General features: G+C 38.7%; 1 protein-coding gene across 2 annotated transcripts in view; it reads right to left on the reverse strand.

Annotated features, from left to right (window-relative positions):
* The window catches only part of GLS2 (glutaminase 2), a 139,943-nt gene that overhangs the window by 58,311 nt on the left and 69,358 nt on the right, over positions 1–12,274 (reverse strand). For both annotated transcript variants that reach the window (XM_077483464.1, XM_077483463.1), the window contains exons 5-7: positions 11,002–11,081; positions 7,126–7,289; positions 869–927 (exon numbers count right to left, since the gene is read on the reverse strand). In XM_077483464.1, coding sequence (XP_077339590.1) covers positions 869–927; positions 7,126–7,289; positions 11,002–11,081 — 303 coding nt within the window. The remainder of the gene's footprint in view (positions 1–868; positions 928–7,125; positions 7,290–11,001; positions 11,082–12,274) is intronic.

Consider the following 12,274-nt stretch of genomic DNA (forward strand, 5'->3'; position numbering starts at 1 on the left):
GTGCTAACCACTAAACAAACTGACCTGCCCCATTTAATTCATTTTCAATATCCAAAGCAAACTCACCCATCCATCCATGTCTCCATGCTTTATTTTGTTGAGAAATCACTTTGAAAAACACTCTCTAGCATTTCTAGCCATGACAATCTTAGTAAGGGCAGATGATTCATGTAGCATTTACTGCCTAGAATCCATCTGCCCTTAGCCCGGGCATGAAGACAGGAGAAAGCCCCTCTTCCCCTCCTCCAGATGAAAGAAACAAAATGCCCCTGAAAACTCCTGGGATGTATAACATAATTTTGGCCTAGGCCAGAAACCAGAAAGCAACTAGAAAGAGTGTTAAAAAAAAAAAAGTTTAAAACAAATAAATATAATATACTTTCCTATCTATTTACTCAGGCTATCAGCATAAAGATTAAAAATAGTTACTGCTGATTGAGAGAGTTTAGTTCTGCTTAAATAATTTAAGTTTAACACAAATTTAAATACAGGAAAGTTGCTATGGCTTCAACTAATTCTAAGGACTAGTATAATGAACTAAAACAAATATAGAGCCACTAGTGTCACGGAAAAATGTCTAGCCAGGTTTTAAGTGAACTTTGCTATTTTTATATTATAACATCTCTAAGGCTAATCACCGCAGTTAACAAAGCGCAATAGACTTTAAGGGCTACTATGGGGTTCTCAATGTATTACCATCCAAATTCACAATCAGCATGCTAGCAACATGCAGAAGTGTGAATGAGCCCTAAGCTAGTAACAAATCTACATGTAATAAAGGGGAAATTGGACATTTCTCCTATAGAGCTTTATCAAATGAACACATACATTTGCTTCGTTACAAACTGTAACCTGGATTCATACTCACTTTAATCAATGATGAAACAACAATTGCTCCGGCATTTACCATTGGGTTGTGGGGTTTATCTATCAAATATAAATAAATATGTAAATATGTTTCAATTTTAGATCATTAAAAGTGGTGCTTATGATAGACATGTGCAGAAGGAAAAAATGTGTTTAGTTTTGAATAGATTAGTTACCGTATGTTACTAATTTTGTTTCATTGATTCGTTTCGGAATTTGTTTAGTTTAGTTTTGTTTAATTTCATTTTGTTTATTTATTTTCTAACGAATGCCAAATTTTCAGAACAATTCGAATTCGGATCGGTTTAAAAATGATTGACCGATTCAAATTCTGTGTGAAGAATAGCTGGTTGTTAAGGAGCCGACAGGGAAGCCAGTCGCTGTGTCCTTAACAACCGATGACTCATCAGCTGCCACTGAGCTTCCCCATTGACAGCTAAAATGCGAACAAAAAAAATGCCAGCAATAGAAAAGTCCGAAAAAAACTGCATGGGGGTTTTAATTTTGGCATGGAGTTCCTCTTAGAATCCAGACCCCACACAGTTTTTTCTGCATTTTTTATTGCCGGCATTCTTTTGTGTACATTTCAGTTCTCAGTGGGGAAGCCCGCTGACAGCTGATGAGTCACCGGTTGTTAAGGATGCGGCGGCTGGCTTCCTGGCCCGCTCCTTAACAACCAGCTAGTCTTCACACAGAATTTGAATCGTTCCGATAATTTGGAATTAGTTAGAAAACAAATAAACAAAATGAATTTCAACTGATTTCAATGAAATTCGTTACTATTTCATTCAGAGATTCAGATGTATATAACTAAAATTTTGTCCATATTTACATTTAGACCAAAATGAATTGCACATGTCTAGCTTATGATTAAGGGCCAGTTCACACCAGAACACGATGTGGGATTAGGCACATTTTGTGTGTGTTTCCCACACCATAGTTGATCACACTGCCCTTGTGATATGCATGTGGGTGCCATTTTATTGTTACTAGCACCCCAAATGCAGATTGCAAATTAAATGCATTTGTGGGCACCAAATTGCATTGTACCACAGTAAAATGTGGTTTGGTGCAGTGTGCTTTTACAAGTAGTGCAAGCATAATCCAGTGCATTTTTCAGTCCAATCAGATGAAAACAGAGCTCCACCTTTTCAATAATTACAATTAAACATTTAATACATGATATGTTCAAATATATATTTATCTTACAAATAAAATGTTTTTAACTTCCCTGGCAGTATGATTATTTCAGATTTTTGTTGCCGAATGCGGTACCATTATTTTGCATGGAAATTTGGCGTTTTATATTGTAGGCCTGTAATTCTTAGGAATAACTCACTTAAATCTGTCCATACAAGAGTCTAGTAGACATCCCAGGTATGATAAATTTTGAAACACTAATTTATAAATTATAATATAATAAATAACTATAAATAATTATAACAAATAATAATATAATAATAATAAAAATTATTCAATAATGTAATCAAATCAAAAACACAGACATTTGCTCAGTTGCAGAATTGTTGCTGTCATTAATTTTAGTGTTTGATGATGAATTTCCCCATGAATCACTATCGCTCAATTTTGCAAGTGGTTCTAATTTATTATCGCTGTTTTCTAGCTGGTCTAAAAGCACTTTTTAAGTAAACGCTCATTTTTTGGTTGCTATGGACAATCTCCAGTTTCCTGGCAGAAAGAATAATTTTTATAATATAAAACTGCATGCAGGACACTGGACAAACCACTAGGGACAAAGGGGAAGTATAATGATTTGATACAGTACTGTAATCAGTAAGATTATAGTACACTGTATCTATACAGTGTTTTTTACTTTTTGAATTTGGCGCTGAACTCCATCCCTGTGCGTCGCAGCGCTCGCAGGGAACGGAGCCCGGCACTATGACAGATTGAGAGAGACATGGCGGCTCGCAGATCACAGCGGGGAGATGAATTCGTAAATGTCCCATAAATGTGTCTTTTTCACACCCAAGCACAAAGCTAGTTTTGAGCAGATGAGAATGTACTGACATTTAGTCTGAACTGGTAGCTGGTTAGTACTACACTAGTAAATAATTTTACTGGTAAATACACAGGCAGATGTTATAACACCTACATTCTTCACTGCTGGAAATGCTGAACTGAAATTGCTCAAAACAATAATTATAAATATAAAAATCAAGAAACTATAAATTAGTTTAGAATTTTTTTTTTATAATGGATAGATGAAGAATGTGTGTATATTGCCGCGTACACACGAGCGGACTGTATGGCGTACTTAGTCCGTCATACAATCCGACGGACAGTCCGTCATACTTTCGACTGAACGGACTTGACCACACACGGATACCCAAACATTCCGTCGAAAGCTTGCGCGATGACGTGTACAGCACGTACGACGGGACTAGAAATAGGAAGTCCAATACACAGCAAAGCACCCTTCCGCCGTGTAAATCCTTTCTGGGCATGCGCCATTCTTAGTCCGTCGAACTAGCCTACTGACGAGCGGATTGTCCGCTGAAACCAAAGTACGACGGACAGAATTTTGAAAAATCCGAAATACTTAGTACGCCAGACTGCACGCTGAAAAAGTCCGCTGAAGCCCACACACGAGCGGACTGTCCGCTGTAATGTGTTTCGACGGACTAAGTACGCCATACAGTCCGCCCGTGTGTACGCGGCATTTCTCTTTCTGGGTCTCGAGTACTGAAAGCTGCTTGTTTATGCAGTCTTCTTGACACAAGCACAATGTTATTGTATTTTGGGTTGGGATTTTGTTTTTACAATACTATTACAATAGGGAAAGTTGATTTTAAATGATTTAGATTTTTGATCTTAAAAGGAAATTCTCCTTTGTATGTATGCATGCATGTTAAATGAGTTATTCAGAAAAGCAACCAACACTATGTAAAAGTTTAATTGCCTCTCACAAAAATAACATAGTTAGTCTGGCTATAAAATAACACATTCATCAGAAAAAATTAAGAATAAAAATCAATAAATAAACTAAAAATATACATCAATAAATAAAATAATAGAAAAGCTGCATATACATAATCCTAAACCCACAGTTGATCCAGAGGAAGGCAAAAAAGACCTGCAAAGCATGGTCCAATTTACTCCAGTGGTGGGAAAAATAATTTTGGATATTCCCTGGTTTAACAATCTCTGGTGTTATTATTTGTGTTAATACATGTTAATATCCAGTTATATTTTGTGCATTTAGGAAAGCATCTGCCTCATTTAAAAAAAACATGCACTGAGCTGGCCAGAACTAGTTCCTGATGGGGTCTTTTCCACATTTTTCACAGCTCTTACTATTTAGAATCATTTCCATATGCGGATTAAATTCCTTTTTCTCCAGACAGAAAGAGGGTCTGCTTGCCCTTTGTAATGATCTTAAAGTGAATAACTCTACACCAAGTTCACTATATGGATCACTTATGTATTTTTACACAGTGATCATTTACCCCCTTTGTCGCCTCTTCTCATGAGAGAATAAATTCAGTTCCTCTAATCTTTCCTCATAGCTGAACTCTGCCATTCCCCCTACCAGTTCGGTTGCCCTCCTGTGAACTCGTTTTTAAAACTGAACTGCATATTCCAGATGACATAAACAAAAAAACAACAAAAATATCGCGCTGGGGCAAAACCTAAAAGCTGCAACTAAAAAAAACATCAAATATCAATTATGGATCAAATCAGAAAAAAATATGTGTAAAGTTTCACTAAATATACGTGAAATCTATAGTATAGAGTAATGAAATCCAATATAGATTATATATAAAACAAAGTAAAAAAATGTGAGAAATTATGATATTCAATCTAAAAAGTCCTTATACAGAAAAAATCCTGATTATGATTTAAATTCCCAAATTAGGGAAATCAGTCCTTCTCAAAAGTTTGATGAGACCTTCCTGGTCTTGCCAGTATCACTTCCAGACTGGAAAAAAGTTGGACTCTTACCGCAATGGATGGACTCCAGACCAACGGAGTCGTTAGCGCTGGCAGACAAACCCTCTGCAGGGATCACAGGTGCGTAATCCGCTCTCACACGCCACTGAGGGCGTGAGCATGTACGGATCTTCCTAAGGTTGTCGACACGGGCCGAAAGATTCCGGAACCAGATGATCGACCTGCTTTCCTCTCAGTGGACGTGGAGCAAATGGGCAGGATGGCCGTCCAATCACTGTTAGTTTCCAAAGTAATATTCCAGATGACGTCTTACTAATGATTTGTACAGGGACCAAATTATGTCTCACTGGAGTGTAAACCTCTTTTAATACATTCATATCAGCCCTAAAATGCAGCGTTAAAAACACATCTCAAAATTAACTAAGACAATGCTGTGAATCTCACAATAAATAATGGGAAATATATGAAACCTTAATTAAATATGTTCACAGTAATAATACATCAATATTGAATTGAACAAATAAACGTGAAGTCCATATGTTGCAGAAACCCAATGTGTAGTGAATCCAAAAAAATAAAAAAAATAAAAACAAATGTTCACAGCATCTTAATGACAACGAGAGTGAAAACAATTCATGCAGAAAGTTTACAAGTAGATAATCCGCCACCAATTAGATTAGGGCTTACCAGAATGTTTGAACCCAAAAGCGCGTATGCCCAGTGAGTCAAACAAGCTTGTGGTGATGTGCACCAAAGATGAGGGCATCAAATCAAGCGACCTATAGTAAATTAATCTGGTATTCCCACAAGTCTTCAAATGGCTCTCAAGGGTAGTAACCTCCAAGGTAAATATTCATGTAGCAAGATCTATAGATTCTCCCATGCATTCACATGTGTAGTTGAGAAGGAGAACACAGGGCTCCAATCATAGAGCTTCTAATCTCAGGGCTCCACTGCTGCCATTATACATGTACCACAAGCGCTGTTTATCCTCTCAAATGTGAGTTTTTTACCTTTAATAAATACTCAATCATTTTTATGGAATCACGCTATGTGGCACTTTGTTCCCCTTCTCAACTATACATATGAATGTATGGGAGAAACTATACATCAACATCTACCTTGGAGGTTACTACCCTTGAGAGCCATTTGAAGACTTGTGGGAATAACAGATTCATTTACTATTGGTCGCCTGATTTGATGCCCTCATCTTTGGTGCACATCACCACAAGCTTGTTTGACTCACTGGGCATACGCCCTTTTGGGTTAAAACATTCTGGTAAGCCTTAATCTAATTGGTGGCGGATTATCTACTTGTAAACTTTCTGCATGAATTGTTTTCACTCTCGTTGTCATTAAGATGCTGTGAACATTTGTTTTTATTTATTTCTTTTTTTTGGATTCACTACACATTGGGTTTCTGCAACTTATGGACTTCACGTTTATTTGTTCATTTGTTATTCAATATTGATGTATTATCACTGTGAACATATTTAATTAAGGTTTCATATATTTCTCATTATTGATTGTGAGATTCACAACATTGTCTCAGTTCATTTTGCACTGCACTTTTATCTTTGCTTTAGAATTTTTGTAAAGTTTTTGCTTTGGGGTGGGGGGGGGCCCTGTGGCCCCCCACCCCAAAGCACCTTGTCCCCATGTTGATGAGGACAAGGGCCTCTTCCCGACATCCCTGGCCGTTGTTTGTCTGGGTCTGCGGGCGGGGGCTTATCAGAATCCGGGAGCCCCCTTATTAAAGGGGGCTCCCAGGTTCCGATAAGCCCCCCGCCTGCAGACCCTGACAACCAAAGGCCAGAGTTGTCGGGAAGAGGCCCTTTTCCTCATCAACACGGGGACAAGGTGCTTTGGGGTGGGGGGGGCTGCAGTTCCGTCTACCTGGAGTCACATTCAAAATTAACTGACTTTTCTCCATGTGGGCAAGTCCGTTCATTTCAAAAGTCCAGCGGACTAGCACACAGACGGGCGGATTGTCCGCCGGACTGCCGAGTCCGGAGGACAATTTTGAGTCAAAACTTCTTTCTAAGTCCGCCGGATAGTCCGATCGTGTGTACGCGGCATTAAAAGCACTGATTTGTTGCACGTTTGCACTTTATATGTTTCAGTATATTTATTGTTTGAACTATTTTTATTTAATATTAGCGCTGCCTAATTTATTTATATTTACTACTCTTTTCACATCATCACTGCTTTTATGCTTCTTTTTACAAAAATAGATCCAAATTAAACAGTCATCAAACTTAAATCTTATGTGTTATACTGCAAAGCAGGTGACAATCTAAACTAGAAATACTACATTCAGGTATGGACAACCTAATCTCTCACCTTCTTGGTTCAGTGACAGCTTGTTGAACCGATGACCACTGGGCTCCTTGTCCACGTGCTGATGGACATAGTCTGTACCAAGGTCAGTCACAGCAATGGCATATTTAAGAGGCTTCACACAGGACTGCAGGCATAATGGGATATTGGTGTCCCCCACTGAGTGCCTTTTGTGGAGAAAAAAAATGGTGAGGTCAAGTAGCTTTGGACAAATAAAATAACCACAATTGCACCTATTTATTTCTTTTGGGATGTGCTTAATTGTTGTACAATTCATGAGTATTAAAGGCTTAGTCCATAGGTTTTACTTCTATGCGAATACACCACCCATTGATATACATGAATCATATCTTGTACTTATAAAGAAAAGAGTCTAGCATTTCAGACCTATTCTTTTGAAAATACTAGTTGCTTTCTGTCATGCCATTAGGCAATTTATCTTCCTGGTTTAGCAATTCAGCTACCTAAGTCTACTCTCAGCTATATGCATAATATATACTGTGTAGGTTGGTGACTTAACTGGCAGAGAAAGAGAAGGGGAAAATCAAGAGAAAGGGGAATTTGTCTTTAAGGACTAAAGCCCAGAACAAATGGGCCGAATATCGGGCGGTATCAGCCGTTTCAATAGAAACCTGCCAACATTTGGCCCGTGAGTATGGCAGTTGGTCTGCTAGAAGCTGGCTGAATGTCCTGCTTCTGTGGAAAAGGCATGACTGAATAGGTCTGCCAATCGGTATCTGATCAGCGTTCCCAGCCAATGACTGAGAGCACTGACCGATGTGTTCTGAAAGGGGGCTGTTCCCCTGTCAGAACACAATAGCTCAGCAGGGGATTGTTAGTACATCGGCTCCTCCTGAGCTATTTCTTCGGTTTACCTGGATTAAGGGTCTTTTCATTAACAGTTAAGCTGGCCATATATAGGTCGATTTGGAAAAGACTATACGTAATAAAAATTCCATCAGTACATTTGATAATGCGAATGTCATTTAAAAGTACTTCGCAATTTTGACTGGTTTTAGCATTTGTTTTTGGTATGAATGGAATTTCCTAAACAAAAACCACATAAACTGGTAAAAATTAGTTTGTTTGAAAAATTTTACATCCTGCAGGTAGATGAGAGAAATAAACAGAGAAAAAGAGAGACAATTTCCATCAAATGGTATAACATTCTGCTGCTTACCAAGCAGAAACATACCCAAAATAAGGACTTGAAGTTGTGCTCCCTTTATGTAGAAGCTGTTTGTTCCCCTACACAAGGGGATTGCAGCATAGGTTCCCCTACCACCTGCTAAGGTGGTCCCCCTCTCACAACAGTTTAGGGTGCATTCAGTCAGGTGATTAGTCCCGTCCTCTGTGCTCAGCCGCTAACTGATGCCTGTGCATCCATCTCGGAGCTGCATGCAGGCAGCCCATAGAAGCGGAAGCACATGTAGCAACAGCACAGACACAATTGTATGTCAAAGTTTGTAGGCAGAAGTGGCTACACAGGCCCAATCTCAAAGTGTCTGCACCCATCTGCCACGCATGTCAAAATTTTTGGAATTTATATATATAATATTTGGCTAAATAGTTCTAAAGGTGACATAAACAGCATTTAAAATGATGAGGTTTACCACCTTGCATGTTTATAACTTAGGCATTCAATTGTCAAATAGCTATTTAATGCAAAGAAAAAAAAACGAAGCAACACCTATTTGATATTTATGGATGCATATTGAATGAGTTTTCTGCAAAAAAATAAGATTACTACTAAAAGAATAAGAAAAAACACAAGGGACACATTGTACTAACTGTGGGTTATGTCCCTTGTGCTGATTTTTCTATTTGTGTTTCTTGGCTACCCTTTGGGCAATCACCCAACAGATGATACATTATATCATCTGTTCTGCACTAGATCGTTTATGTGTTTAAGTCATATGATCTGCAGTATGTTCTACCTACAGTCAAGAATGTTGTTAATAAATGACCAGATATTCCAGCTTTTAACCAGATAGGTGCAGCCTGCTATAAAGTTTGTAACCAAAGTCAACGAGGAAGTTAAACCCTTGTTCAACCGTAAAAGTAACCAAACAGATCAATACAGCCTACAACCAACAGTTTTTATCAAAATTGTGAAACAATGTAAATTGTTATGACACCTTGATTTATTTATTGGTTTTTGAATTTAAAAGTGCTGAATATTGCCATATGTACTGTAATACCATGTACACGCGTTCTGAAATTCCGACGGAAAAGGTCCGATTGGATTATGTTGTCGGAAAATCCGATCGTGTGTGGGCTGTATCGGACTTTTTCCATAGGAAATTTTGACGGAAAAAGTTTGAGAGCTGGATCTAAAATTTTCCGACAACAGAATCTGACTGACTTTTTCCGATCGTTTGTAGAGAATTCCGACGGACAAAGTGCCACGCATGCTCAGATTAAATTATGCGAACAAAGCTATTGGCTACTAGTCTCTACGTAGTCCCGCCTTACGCAACGAACGTCACTTAGTTTCGAACGATCGGATTTTCCGACAACTTTGTCCAACCATGTGTATGCAACACAAGTTTCAGCCAAAATCCGTCTGAAAAAATCAGACGGATTTTGTGGTCGGAATGTCCGACCATGTGTACAGAGCATAACTGGGGAAGAATAAGAACACCTGATGGGTTTTTACTGTTATTCAGAGCTCTGTTAGAGAGATTGCCCCTCACTTCCTGTCCTGCTGACAATGGTTTCACTGGACAGGAAGCGGGGTAAAATCTGTCATAGGAACACAGACCTCAATAAAAATCTGGCAGGGGTTCTAGCCTTCCTCTACTCTGCCATAAAATATTTTCAGTCTGTGTTGCTTTTGGAGAGTTCCTATATCTTTCTGCCAGAAACACAAGAAGTGAGGGTATACATCTCAATCACTCATTGCGATTTTTTTACCAAAAATATGTGGAAGAATACGTATCAGAGGAAAAAAATGTTTTTTTTATATATTTTTGGAGGATATTTATTATAGCAAAAAGTAAAAAAATATTGCCTTTTTTTCAAAATTATCGCTCTTCTTTTGTTTATAGCGCAAAAAATAAAAACTGCAGAGGTGATCACATACCACCAAAAGAAAGCTCTATTTGTGGGGAAAAAAGGATGTCAGTTTTGTTTGGGTGCAATATTGCACGACCGTGCAATTGTCAGTTAAAGCGACGCAGTGCTGAATCGCAAAAAGTGATCTGGTCAGGAAGGGGGTAAAATGTTCCGGGGCTGAAGCAGTTAAATGCCTATATCTTGTCAATGACTGTCAGATCCTCTTTGAACGCAATCGAGAACCTTGGGCAAATTATCTCCATGTTCCTCTCCCACAGGTCGCCAGTGGTCTACAGGTTCCACTTCCCCTTCACTGTCTCCCCTCTCTGCCTAGATCTCCCTTTTTTCTCTGGTTCCCCCCCCCCCTTTCTTTCCTTTGTATTTTTATTATACATGGCTTCTTTTTACTCTTTCTGTTCATGCGATGTTGGCACGTGAGTGCTGCTGATTTTATTTCAGTGCAACACCTGCTGTCTACTGGAATGATCTGCGTGAAATAATATTATTAAGATATGATTTGCTTTAATAATGTTTGCTGTTACTCAAAGTCACAGATCTCTCACTCTATTTGTTGCCATATCTCATTTTAGTGGTAGAGTTTTTTTTTTTTTTTACAAACTTTCTAGACTGCAATTAATCTATGATGATTTATCTTATGATGCTGCAAATTTGTTTGTTTTTTTACTATGTTACCTGACACTATGATGCCCACTGGTTATCCTATTTTACTTTATTATAAATAAAAAAACTCCTTGAAAGTGAAATTACCTATATCTATGTAAGGTAGCGTGTTTTTGTGTAAACGTGAAGCAAACGTCTCACCTTTGTCCATCTACAGTGCAAAGTGACACTCCCCATTTGTCAGGACTGACTTTGGCAAGCTGTGGAATGTAGTTAGCCACCTAAAAAGAAGAAAAAGACATAAAGTGGTTGATAACAGACAAAGCATTTAGACTCTCTGTATCTGTGTAAATCTTGATATATTGTTATTATAGGTGGCATACAGTGGTGGCCCGTCCATAGGGGTGCCCGGGTGCCCCCCCCCCCTTCCTGTAGTGTGTAAAAAAAAAAAAAAAAGTTAAAAATATAAATAAATAAAAAGTAAAAAAAAAAAGCGCCCTTTAAGACGTTTAAAAAAAAAAAAAAGTAATTTAACATAGTGCACTGTGGCGCCAGTCGCAGTGCATTATGAGAAGCGCAACGTCGATGCAATCACAAGATTGCATCCATGGCACTTCATTTGCGGGTTTTTAACCTGCCTTGCGGCGCAGTGCAGAACTCCGACTAGCTTCAGGCAGGCAGGTCACTTCCGGGTTTCATGAAGCAGCCGGAAGTGACGTCGGCGGCTCCATTCCTCAGCCTGAGCGGAGCTGCAAGTGAGGTGAGTGGCATTGCAGCCTTGTCTCTATGGAAAAAAAACTATTTCAATTGCAAATTAATTGCCAAATGCACCCCGGCCAGCCTAAGCCCTTACTAGACCAGTAGTCAACTGGTGTGCAGGAATTATCAGAGCAATTTTTAAAAGAAAGAATATAAATTGAGCAGAGCAGAAAAAGAACATAATGCTTGCAGGAGGATCACATGCCATGCGGTATTATTCAGCAAAGTGCAAACAAAGTAATGGTCTGCTCTGCTGCTTGTTACTCACAGTTAATTTGCTGGCAAAGACATTTTTATAAACCTTTTTTGCATTTTAGTGTAAATATGAGATCTGAGGACTTTTTGACCCAGATCTCATATTTAAGAGGACCTGTCATGCTTTTTTCTATTACAAGGGATGTTTACATTCGTTGTAATAGTAATAAAGTGACACCATTTAAAAAAAAAAAAAAAACTGTGAAAAAATAAATATAATAAATAAGATTTTTTTTTTAAAAGCACCCAGTTCCGACGCGCTTGCATACGGGAGTACTGCGCCGTCTCCTGACACTACGGGTGGAAGGAAGTGGAATACAGGGGACGGATTGGGTGGATTATATAAGGGGCGTTGTTTGTGAGAAGTGGGAGGGGCCAAAAATGATGGTAGGAGTCTGCCCCCCCCCCATCCAAAAACTTCACCAGCCGCCACTGGTGGCATACCAACTTTGTTTTGTGT

Source organism: Lithobates pipiens, unplaced genomic scaffold (assembly GCF_037356315.1).
Source record: "Lithobates pipiens isolate NorthernLeopardFrog02 unplaced genomic scaffold, aLitPip1_a1.2 Scaffold_16, whole genome shotgun sequence".
Classification (NCBI taxonomy): Eukaryota; Metazoa; Chordata; class Amphibia; order Anura; family Ranidae; genus Lithobates; species Lithobates pipiens.